We start from the raw sequence: 12,726 nt of genomic DNA on the forward strand, positions 1-12,726 counted from the left end.
AAAGTACATAACTGCAAAGAAACCACAAACAGGTAACAGAAGAAATACTTCAGCTGATCGATGAAAGAGAGAAGCACAAAAATGTTCAGGGAATCTCAGGAATACAGAGATACACTTCAGTGAAATTAAAAGCAGAGATGGTAACATTAAGAGTGCAATGGGAAATCCACTGTTAGATGCAGAGAAGGGGTAGATACGTGGGACGAGTACACTGAAGGCCTCTGTGAGTGGAAAGACTTCTCTAATGGCGTGATAGGAGAAGAAAAGGAGTCGATATAGAAGAGATACAGGATCCAGTATTAGAAGGGAAGTTTAAAAGAGCTGTTGAAGTCTTACGATGGAATAAGGCAAAGGGGATGGATAACATTCTATCAGAATTTGTAAAATGATTGGGGAAAGTCGCAACAAAACGACTATTCGCGCCGGTGTATGAAACGTATGAGTCTGGCGATATACCATCTGACTTTCGGAAGAACATCATCCACACAATTCTGAAGATTGCAAGAGCTGACAAGCGCGAGAATTACCGCACAATCAAATTATCAGCTCATGCATCCAAGTTGCTGACAAGAATAATATACAGAACAGTGGAAAAGAAAACTGGGTGTGTGTTAGATAAGGAACAGTTTGGTCTTAGGAAAGGTAAAGGCACCAGAGAGGCAATCATGACGTGGCGGTTTATAATGGAAGCAAGGCTGAAGAAAAATCAAGACACGTTCATAGAATTTGTCGAACTGGAAAAAGCGATCTACGATGTAAAATGGTGCAACGTGTTCGAAAGTCTGAGAAAAATAGGGGAAATAAGGGTAATGTACAATATGTACGAGAACCAAGAGCGAATAATAAGAGTGGAAGACGAGGAACGAGGGGCTCGGATTAAAAAGGGTGTAAGACAGAGATGTAGTCTTTCGTCCCTCTTGTTTTGTCTACACATTGAAGAAGCGGTTACGGAGAGGTCCAAGAATGGAATTAAAATTCAAGGTGAAAGGGTATCTGTAATAAGATTCGTTGATGACTTTGGTATTCTGAGTGAAAGTGAGAGGAATTACAGGATCTGCTAAATGGTATGAACAGTTTAAGAAGTATAGGATATGAACTGAGAGTAAATCGAAGAGAGACGAAAGTAATGAGAAGTAACAGAAATGAGAACAGCGAGAAACTTAACATCAGGATTGGTGATCACGAAGCAGAGGAAGTTAAGGAATTCAGCTAGCTAAGCAGCAAAATAATCCATGACAGTCGGAACAAGGAGGATATCAGAAGCCGACCAGCACTGGTGACAAAACTTTCTTGAGCAAGAGAAGTCTACTAGTATCAAACGTAGACCTTAATTTTAGGGATACATTTCTGAGAATGTACGTTTGGGCACGTCATTGTATGGTAGTGGAACGTGGGCTGTAGGAAGACCAGAAAAGAAGAGGATCGAAGCATTTCAGATGTAGTGTTACATAGGAACGTTGAAAATTAAGTAGACTGTTAGGGTAAGGAATGAGGAAGCTCTCCGCTGGATCGGCGAGGAAAGGAATATATAGCACTGATAAGAAGAAGGGACAGGATGGTAGGACATCAGAAATAACTTCCTTAGTACTACAGGGAGTTGTAGAGGGTAAAAACTGTAGACGAAGAAAAAAGATTGGAATGCATCTAGTAAATAATTGCGAACGTTGGTTGCAAGTGCTAGTCTGAGATGAAGAGGTTGGCACAGGAGAAAAATTCTGTGGGGGGTGGCCTGATTCACATAGTTACTGATACTCACGGGACACTTCGTCACGTGACGCCACAGTAGCGTACTTAAAGTGCGTCCACACAATGCCATTTTCGTGTTCAACATTGCGCATGCACGTAATTTTCCAACAGCACATTGCTACATGCGTTCGGTTGGAATCTTTGCGCTTTTTAGTAGGCGACAGGTAGCTGAAGCTCGTGTGTGTTTGATTGTGTAATGTGTTGAGCTTACCCCGTGAAGCGAATAATGTTTGTTAACTCCAAAGGACAGATGCTTAAGTTTAAGGATAGTTGCAGACAAAGAAGGAAGTCGTACTGAGTGCCCCTTCTGAAGATTATTTAAATAAAAATTCGAGATCTATTGGCCTGAGCGTCAAGTATTACAAGAAAGGTCTCCGATCAAATTTTTGTAAACAATAAGATACTGTAAATTTAGAAGTAGAAAACTGAGAAGAATAAGCCAAAAATTTATGAAAAGTGTGGGCCTAAATGAAAACTGTGGACGAATATTCATGCTATGGCGACTTAAAAGCTCGACAACTGGAAAGCCTGACATTTGTACAAAAGAAGTGATGGGGTATGTTTATCTCCTCAAAAAACTACTAAAAATTGAAATGAAGCACATTCATGATGCAAAAAAAAAAAAAAAAAAAATTGAAAAATACAACGTCCGTTCTAGTTGATTCTGGCTGGCGTTAATGAAATTCCCATATTTATCGAGTGCGACGATATTAATCTACACATCATCTTTCATGATTAAAGTTATGTAAACAAATAAAAAGCGACGAATTGAACGTTAAATAACCTTCAGGTAATGAATAAGAGCCTCCCTTCAATATTTCTCAGTTTCAGGAATAATCACTGAAGTGCTTTGTTATGAAATGAGGAATAAATAGTTGAAACTGGTATATAAATCGCCATTTACTAGCCAACGAAATTTTTTTGCTAGCCTTGTCACTGCAGTTTCCCAAGCAGAAAATCTGAACTCTCGCTGTGACCTTTTTTGAAAATTGCAGACAAAACACTGTCATCACGTCGTATTGCTCGTACCTCTGTTATTTGGATACTTACTTACCTACAGCCGCTTTTGTGTTTCCTTTTTCTGTCGCCTTTTCAGCACAATAAACGCAACAGAAGCTCGCAACCAAAGAAGGGAATTTATAGGAGACTGCTTGCACAATGAGGCAACGAGTGGACACGAGAATGCCCATGCGTAAGTGCGTTCTTTCCACAAATTTATTGTGCATACCTTTCTATTGCCGTGTGTCTGCATCCTGTGGATATACCTTTAGCGCATGAACTCATAACTACAGCGTCCGTGTCGTTTAATTTTTGTGGGGTAACGCGCCGCTATTAATGGCACCCCTTTCTCGACACGATACGCAAACAAATTGTGCCTCAAAAACGCGTTATTGAGAGTACATTCATCTTATGTTCACCTCAATCTACATGTGTTTACATGTATTTCGGCGACATGAATATGTTTTTACTTACGAAGTTTTAGAATAGCGGCAAAATGCTGCAGCCCCTCGCTCTCACGAGTTTCTTCCGTGGGCTGGACTGAAACAAGATCCGGCCCGTTGGTCGCCGGTTGCCCACAGGTGATAAGCTTATTTGGCTTCCTTTTGTTTAGGTACCGTTTCCCAGTTTGTCAATTAAAGTCATGGGATAAGAAGCACGCGCGACATCTGATGGGGGAAGCGTAAGACATATGGCGCAGACCAGAGGAGACAGCGCCGTTCCCACAGTTGGCAGCAGCATCCGGTAGTTTCCGCGCTCATATATGTATCAAGAATTCACCTACAGATTTGTGATATTACTGTTTGCTTACCGACAAGGAACTTTTACATAGTTATTAATAGCATTAAGTACGTCTTTTTAGTATAGCGAACAGGGATTCACCGGGTAAATTTTTCTCTTTGGTAAGGAACCGACCAATCCGCCGTAGTGTTCATATTTGGGTAGTTTATTTAGTTTATAATATTAATATTTCAGTGAATCTGTTTAGTGATCGCAGTATTATTTTGCGGCAGTATCACCTTGACCACGTCCGTAGATAATTTTTTTCTTGCTTCTGCATTACCAACGTTGTTTAATGTTTCAGATGTTGGAGTACCTGGGTGGCGTATTTCAGTTGCGAGTGCTCAAGTGTTGCAAACAATTGCTGATACAACAGTGAATGCTGGTAGCAGTTCGGCGTGAAGTCTTGATCAGTGAGGAAGTACGTGCGGTGTTTCTCCGTAAAGTGTCCGTGACATACTCTGTAAGGAAGTCTTGATCAGTGAGGAGGTACGTGCGGTGTTTCTCCGTAAAGTGTCCGTGACATACTCTGTAAACCATGTATGCAAACGACATCATCAGATCACTCCACGCTGCTGTAAGAGCCGGCAACTTGCAAGATGTCCTGGAAATGCTGTCGAAAGGAGCAGACGTCGAAGCCGCAGACATTTTTAAGATACGACCGATCCATATTGCTGCGGAGGAAGGCCACTTGGACATTCTTAAAGCGCTTATCGCAAGGGGCTGTAACGTAAATGCACTCGCGGCTTGCGCTACCCCATTGTTCAATCAGCTGGAGCGGGGAATGACACCGTTACATTTAGCTGTCAGAAACGCTGACCCAAACCTCGCGCTTTGTTTGATTAGTGCTGGCGCTAAAGTGAACGCTGAGAATAGTTCCAAAGTGGTTCCACTGCACCTTGCCGCACAACATGGCCATTTGTCGGTAGTGAAGGCACTAGTTTCTGCGAATGCAGACGTAAATGCTGAGGACAACCTAAAAGTCACCCCACTTGTTTCCGCTGTGGCGCAGAATTTTGAAGACGTAGCCAAATTTCTTGTACAGAACGGTGCAGTTGTAAATGCTAGAAATTCAGAACGTGTGACACCACTGCATTTCGCAGCAGAAATGGGAAATGTTAACATAGTAAAACTGCTGATCCAGAGCCAGGCCGCGATTAATGCAAAGAATCTGGAAGGCTTCACTCCATTGCACGTGTCTATACAGAACAGACAAGCCGCAGTAAGTCAGTTTTTAATAAATAGTGGAGCAGATGTGAATGCGACAGATGAAGAGGGATGGACCCCTTTGCATAATGCAGCGCACAGTGGATACCCAGCGGAAACCGCTAGACTTTTGATTGCGAAAGGTGCTAGCGTGAATGCGCGGGAAAAGATTGGACGAACACCCCTGCACCTTGCTGCAGCGATTGATTTCACCGATGTAGTGAACATCCTGGTCACAAACAAAGCTGATGTTAATGCGACTGACGACAGGATGTGGACGCCATTGCATAGCGCAGCTTACGACGGCCATTTGGATACTACAAAAATTCTAACTGTCAGCGGTGCTAAAATTGATGCGAGGACTGAAAAGCAGACTACACCACTGCATTTTGCAGCAGACTACTGGCATGTCGAAGTAGTTAAATACCTTTTGGCAAAAGGAGCCGAAGTTAATGCTCGCGATCACACAGACTGGACGGCACTTCACTTTGCAGCAGATGAGGGTTCCATCCTAGTTCCTCTAGGGGCGTCGGGACACTCGGGTGCAGAAGCGCAGCACTCAAAAATGAATACTGTGCGAGCTCTCATCGAAAACGGAGCTGATATAAATGCAAAGGGAAGCAACGATGAAACAGCTCTGCACGTAGCCGTTAAGTATGGCGATTTAGCAACCTCTAGATACCTGTTGGAGAACGGTGCGTATTATGATGTGACGACCGTATCTTTCTTTGATAACATTACCGTTTCACAAATTGCTGCGATGAGAAGAAACGAAGAATTAATTGCTTTATTGTGTGCTGTTGAAAATCTGTTTAAAGCTGTGACAAGAGCCAAGTGTGTTGAAATTGAAAAATGTGTTAAAGAAGGGGCACCAGTCAACAGCAGAAGCGTGAAGTATGGAACTCCACTTATGTATGCATCATGGAAAGGACATTTAGACGTTGTTAACGTTTTGCTTAAAAATGGGGCCAGTATTAATTTGAGTAACAGTAATGGTGTTACTCCACTACATTATGCAGCAAAATTTGGGCATCATGGAATATTGTGCACCTTATTGCAACATGGTGCAGTATACGATGCAAGAACCAAAACAGGCAAAAAAACACCACTACATTTCGCTCAAGAAGGAGGTAAAAAAGAAATTACAGAGACTCTAAAACTGATTGAATCTATGTTTATTAGAGTAAGCAAAAAGAATAACACAGTGCTGAAAGAGTTAAATGAATTAAAGAACGTAAAACATGCTGTATTTCTTGCCATAAAAAACTGCAAAAATGTAAATAACGCAACTGTGGCACAAATAGCTTTTAATAATGGGTTTAATGAACTTTGTAAATTGTTTTGTTAATAGAGTTTTAGTGATTTTGTAATCAGAAAAGTAGCGATTTCCAGCTGTTTTATGAAGATAAAATTGCTTCATATAGGTAATGACAGTCAATGTTCATTTGAGATGTCAGGTTCTTTTTTTTTTTTTCACTGTAGTGATTGTTCACTGACAAACAAGAAAATTATCATTTGCACATCTGACATTGCCTACCACATTGCTGTGAATATCTGTATGCATCAGTACATTTTTTACCGGTACTGTTTATTACTAGGCTACATATCAGAAATCCAAAGTTCAACACTTTTGTGCTAAACTTAAGAATATACATGTTTTGTTAGGAAATTGGCACAGTCTTGCCTATTATTACTGAATGTATTTTATATTTTCTCTCACCTCAGTGTTAGAAATGTGTGAAAATAACAGTACAGTATATATTTCGTTGAAATGTCATAAGGCCTATGATTTTTCTAAACAATGATCAGTTATTCACTCCATTAACTGTGAAAAACATAATAACAATATTGACATTTAAGTACATATGAAGTGTTATGTTTAAAGAGTGTTGCAGGATAATGAAAATGTGTTAAGCGTGTGTGAAGTGTGATGTTTAAGACTGTTGTAGAATAATAAAATGCATTCCTCCTTGTACTGAAATAGTACTGAGATGCTGCACAGATGTATAATGTAGTTTATAAGCTGCATCGATTGTATCATTCTAATTTCATAATCATTCAATAAAGCCTTTCAATAATTACTATAGCTAACATATTTTATGATCTGTCAGAAATCTATGTGAAACAGGAACACTGCAGTTTTCAGACTAGGCTGAAATTATTGCCTTTTTGTAATAGTGATTACTGATGGATGTCATTTCACAAAAGCAAATTAACAAATCAAATGTCTTCAGTAATAAATAAAAAGTAATGCCCTTTATGTAAAACAATGTGGACCTAAAATGTATGGTAACATGAGTCAGTCACTAGAAAAATGAATATGCATTTGCAACAACATATATAGTGCCTTTATAATAAAAGTAGCAAATAACATGCAAGTACCTTTTTTACACTTGCAGAACATATACAATTAATCATAATGCAATCTGGAGTCATTAATCAGATACAAATAACAGCACTGATGAATAAAAATGGAAATGAAAATAAATGATACATCAAAATAAACATAATCAAAATAGGGGACACAAGTCAATAGTTCTCGTATTTCATTCATGTGTGACTATAATTAAGAGATTTTTGCTAGTGAAAGCCTGAAGTTCACATTATTCTTTCTTCATTGTGGTTCCTGTAAACAGAAACTGTCAGATGTGAGGATAATTGATTAACATTAATAGGATCTCGCAGTAAGAAATAGTACTGAGTATGGTAAGCTTAAATCTTTTGAGTAGCTAATAATAGGCTATATATTTATTACAATTTGGTTTTGTTGTCCATTTGTACACCAAAGTATTTTACAAATCTTGTTTTATGTGACGGGTGAACTTTAACATCTACTTCTTGAAGCTACAGACTACTGACTTATATGCTCTCAAAAACTTACACACATCAAACAACCCACCAACATGTGTCAATGTGGTTTACACACAAAATAAATTCAATATAGTAAAATTAGGAGAAAGCCAGTACTTTGGAAAAAGATGTAAAACTGTTTACTTCCAGGTGTTATGGAACTGGCATCTATCTCCTGTTGGAAGCTTACATTTAAAAATCAAAGTTTAATCACTATCAGCATATGTAACTATGGAACCCTAGCTATTTGTCATTTAACCAACAGAAGTTTTCAGTTCTTCAATCTAAATGATGTAATTAGTAGGAGTGAATAGTAAGGTAAGTTTTTCATTTTTTTATGTGTAGAGATTTAATTTTTCACCCATTATGTCTGATAACAAAAGGTTGAGGACCTGTGCATCTGAATATGAGAACCTATCCCGATTTTTGACAACAGGGTGCAAATTGACTTTGTGTCTTACATTCTGATTGTGCGAACTGCAGTTCATCTGAAACATTTTTATATGGGAAAGGTGATGGCAAGTGATGGTAGGAACTTCACAGTCTCTGAAGAGGACTGATCATGAGATATGGTTATCTGCTTCAAATAATACTCCTGCTGCATGGTTTTGCTGAATAAATACCTTTTTTACTTCACTTTCATTACCACAGAGTATAATCAGGATTGCCACAGGTTCTGAAAATCAGGGAATTTCAAACTCATCAGGGAAATTTGAAAGAAAACACTGGAAAAATATTGTTTTTGTTTCAGTAGATGAAATGGTTCGTTTACCGAGGGGTCCTGCATCATTGTTGGATGGTTGCAGCTGAGTATGTTCATCGCTTCCCTACTCCCTCATTACCACTGCTTCTGCCCTTCCTACCATTCGCCCTCGGCTTGCAGTCAGTGCTGTCACCACTTCTTGCTGCTAGCCTGGCAGGTGCTGAAGAGAAGCAGGTACACATGAGAAGTTGTTTGTTGGTAATGATTCTCAGAGACTGTAGACACAGCGGCCGTAAATGGTGGCCATGTGTGCAGGACTTGTGCCTTGAGTAATTATGTGAATGGGTGAGTGCTCTCATTTTTGACAAAAGCTGGGGCAGAAAATTTAGTTATGAGAGTGTGATTGACTTTTCTACGTGCCTGTCTGTGGCTCTGCAATCATCTTTATGGTGAGTTGATACCTATCCTCATTATTATTGATTTCAGAGTATTTGAACAAGTTATCTGTTGCATGGATTGATCACCGTGATCTCATTTCATCAACATACTGTCTGTGGCCCATGAATAACTGGCCACATGAGTGAATTTCCGCAATGGGCCAAAACTGCAGGCTATTTCTCTGGTTATCTGTAATGGATTGGGCCTGCCGATCTGAAGCCATTCAGGTCCCACTAATGTGCAGGCCCTGCCCATCAGATCTAGTCTCACCCATCTGCCCGCACACCGGGTCTGTTTGTGCATGGCATAATGAACCAGATCTTTGTGCTTTATTCATGGACTGAGGACTGCGGTGCTCCTCAGCAGACCAGAGGCCATGGGCAATGGATTTCAGGAATTGCGACTGCCTCACCATAAACATGTTGTACAATGTGGTGTTTTGTAGACATTTTATTTGTTATAGTACATTTTGGCACTTCAAAAGTAGTTTATATGTTAGAAATGGATGATAAGAAGAAGAAAATTGTGTCAGTCACTGGTGGTTTGCAAACTATGTACTCATATATTTCTCGAAAGAAAAATTACACAATATCTATAAAATCAAACAATGGAAAATAATATTAATACCTGCAAAAAAGTAGCTATAACACAGTGGGTAATAAACGACTACAATGAACATAGTAGAACCAACATTTTATTGGTGGTCACCTACAGTGTTGGTTTACACAATCCCTCCCCACCTTCTGAACTTCTTTCAAGAGGCTTACTTTTCTCTGAGGTTATTTCTGAAATCAGTGAAGGTATTTTAAATCTGACTTGCGACTCCAAGAAAATGTGTATTTTTTTCACCAAATGTGTTTCATTTTATTGAACGAAAATGACATCAGTGACCTTAACAAAACACGCATATAATATTTGTCTTCCTTTCTCCATCTAAAGCAGTTCATTACAAGAGATGTTGATGTTATTATAGAAGATGTTTGCTCACATCGGGAAGCACCATCTGCTTGCAATTTTTTTTTTTTTTAGATATTTCCTCGTTTTCAATATTGTTCCTTGTACTGTAACTGCAAAGACAGCTTGTCAACTTACATCTTAACTTACCCTTTAGACCGAAAGATTTTCAGGGAAAAACGCTAAAACGTGCCTAGAAATCAGGACGTATCAGGGAAACAACATTTAATATAGATGTAGGACAAGTCAATAGAAGATACAGCGGAGATAAAATCACATATATTCTTTGAAAGGAATAGGCTATGTGCTGGCACAAGTTTAATCCTCTCCATTCCTTTCATCTTTAGAAACATAAACCCCACATTACACTGCACATGCATGCATCACAGTCATTCACACAATAGAGATATGCCCTTGGAGAAAGGTAATGGCAAACCAGCTCCCCCATGACCTTGACATGAATGGTAAAGTAGGATTTCTGCATCATCTCCAACAAGCTCATCGCTGAATATGCTACTACTTTCATACATGGGGACACATGACAACATGAATCTTGTCTTTTTGTATTGCATTTGATTCTGATAGCTCGTTTTTGTGTTTGGAATACAGAGTGTATTCCCCAGACTATTAATTAAAGCAGTTTACTTCAACTCAATACAGTGAGATACCCTGCAGAGTGCAAACATTTTGAATGGTGACTCCACTTTATTGTTAACCAAGGAATTTTGCCCAATGTGTTTAATATGGCGACTGATCTTTAATGTTTACTTTTGGTAGCATTGGATAGGTTTTAGTGTTTCAAAAAGTGTAGTATGTGTCATGGTGAGATTGATGCTTGAACTGTTTCCTTTGTATCATATTTAGGCCTATTCAGATATTGGCTGGTCTGTGTTTAGTTTGGTTGAATTTGGGCTCTTGAGTGACACACTTGTCATAATCAGACACAACTGTTTCTTGCAGTCATTTGAAGTAATTAGGATGTCATTTTTGTGGGATTAGATCAGAAGTATTTCCAACACTGAATCTTATGGGACTTTGTACTTCATGCTCTCCTATTTTGAATACCTGCATTGCAGTTGTTTCACTGTGACTTAAATTCCGTTTTCCTGGTAATATTCTGCACATGAAAGATAGATGTTCCCATTACGGCTGTTATATTTTTGTTTATCAAACAGAATTTCATGGTTCATATAGTCAAAGAAATGGACAATGCATGCTGTGGGGCACAGGATCATCCCGTGAACCTGGTGCAGAAAGAGCAGCTTACGACAGCATTGTCTACCCAAAGCAGAGGTAGGCGGCATCGAGTTTGCCCACAAGGGTGATGGCAATTGAATGGCTGCACAGCCCTGGATGAGATCCACAGACCTCCATGTTGAAATACTGACAGCAGCTGAAGTTGGTCCCCCAAGTGGTCCACTCCTGTTGGAGGCCCTTATGTCCACGGCATCGGACTAGGCACTAGTGGTTGGACTACAGCTGGTAGCAGGTGGAGTCCAGAGAGAATGAGTGAGCCATGGAAACTTGTAGAATCATGGACCGATGTAGGTGCCTTCTCAGGACTGGTGCCTGGCAGACTGTGATACCTTTGGCTGAAAATGATGAGTGTCTGTATTGTATTGGCCAATCATAGTTTTGCTACAGCATCAGTTTTTATCACATAAGCCAAATGCCTGTGGCTTTGATGGGCCTTTCTACTGTGTTGGTGTTATTTACACTGTTGGCCTCTCTGCTTGGTGACAACATGAGGTAACTACCTTTACACTTTGGCAGCAGTACTTGGTGCATCAGCAGATAACTCTGGGGTAACTCTGCCCTACCATCTGACTTGACATGCTTCTCTGACTTCCTGCATTAACTGAGGAAGGTTTCTTAATTTTTACCCAGCCACTCTAAATTAATAATTTCAGTGCAGCAACAACATGTTTTTGATTTTCCTACATTTTCTACTACATATTTTAAGAAATGTTTATTAAATGTATCTGCTACATGTGACTGATCATTTATAGCCTTTCCATTTAAATTAATAGTTGTGTTATCCTGTCCTGTCAGTCATTTTTTATTGTTGTTATTTCCTGTTTTTCCAGTATTCCCTCATTTTCTCCCCATGAAGTCTCTTCTCTTCTTCTGTCCATGTTGTTCCCAATTTTTTATTTCTTCTGCTTTTCCATTTTATTTTAAAATGGTTTCTTTCAGCTATTTCTGATTCTTTGATGTTGTTTCTTTCTAGATCTTTCCTTATTTCTGACTCCATGCTACTGTCAGTTTCTTCTTTCAGAAATATAGGAGTATTTGTTTCGTTAGTCTATTTACATCCATTCGGTAGAGGCGTCCAAAAAAGGTTAATCTTCGTTTGGCCATTACTTCAGATATTTTCTCTATATTTTTGTAGATCTCCTCATTACTTCTTATTTTCCAACCACCTGCAGTTTTTATTGCACCCATTATTTTTCTAATAACCCTTCTTTCCAGTACCTCTAGTCTGTCCGTGTTATAGTTCATTGTTAGGCATTCAGATCCACGCAAACATTCTAGTCATACCATTGTGGTGTAGTGTTTCAGTTTTGTTTTTCTAGATACACATTTCCTGTTGTAAATATTTTTGGTCAATACATATGCTCTTTCCATTTTGTTAATTCTTACATCTCTTGCAGATTTTTTTTAGTCCATTCTGTTGTATTGTCTCTCCAAGATATTTAAATTTATTTACTCACTCTAATTTTCCAAGTTGTATTTCTATGAATTTTGGCACATTTTTTTATATTTGTCATGAATTTTTTTTTTTTTTTTTTCAGCTGAAATTTTGAGACCAGTTCTGTTCGCTATTTTTCCCAGAAGGTTTATCTGAATAACTGCTTCTGTCAGGTTTTCTGAAAGTATTGCAAAATCATTGGCAAAAGCCAAGCAGTTTACCTTAATTCCATTTGTTGCCCTTCCTAGAGTTATTGGTTCAGTTTTGTGATTTTTTAGCTCCAAATTGCAGATCCTTAAAATTTTTTTCTAGAACACAATTAAACAGTAAAGGTGATAAACTATCACCTTGTCTAACA

At 38.9% G+C, this 12,726-nt stretch overlaps 1 protein-coding gene across 1 annotated transcript in view; it reads left to right on the forward strand.

Annotated features, from left to right (window-relative positions):
• LOC126153521 (putative ankyrin repeat protein RF_0381) overlaps positions 1–12,726 on the forward strand; it is a 155,121-nt gene that overhangs the window by 116,967 nt on the left and 25,428 nt on the right. Inside the window, exon 3 of the mRNA XM_049916077.1 lies at positions 4,538–5,374. Within this exon, the coding sequence (XP_049772034.1) occupies positions 4,538–5,374 (837 nt within the window). The remainder of the gene's footprint in view (positions 1–4,537; positions 5,375–12,726) is intronic.

This window comes from Schistocerca cancellata, chromosome 2, assembly GCF_023864275.1.
Source record: "Schistocerca cancellata isolate TAMUIC-IGC-003103 chromosome 2, iqSchCanc2.1, whole genome shotgun sequence".
NCBI lineage: Eukaryota > Metazoa > Arthropoda > Insecta > Orthoptera > Acrididae > Schistocerca > Schistocerca cancellata.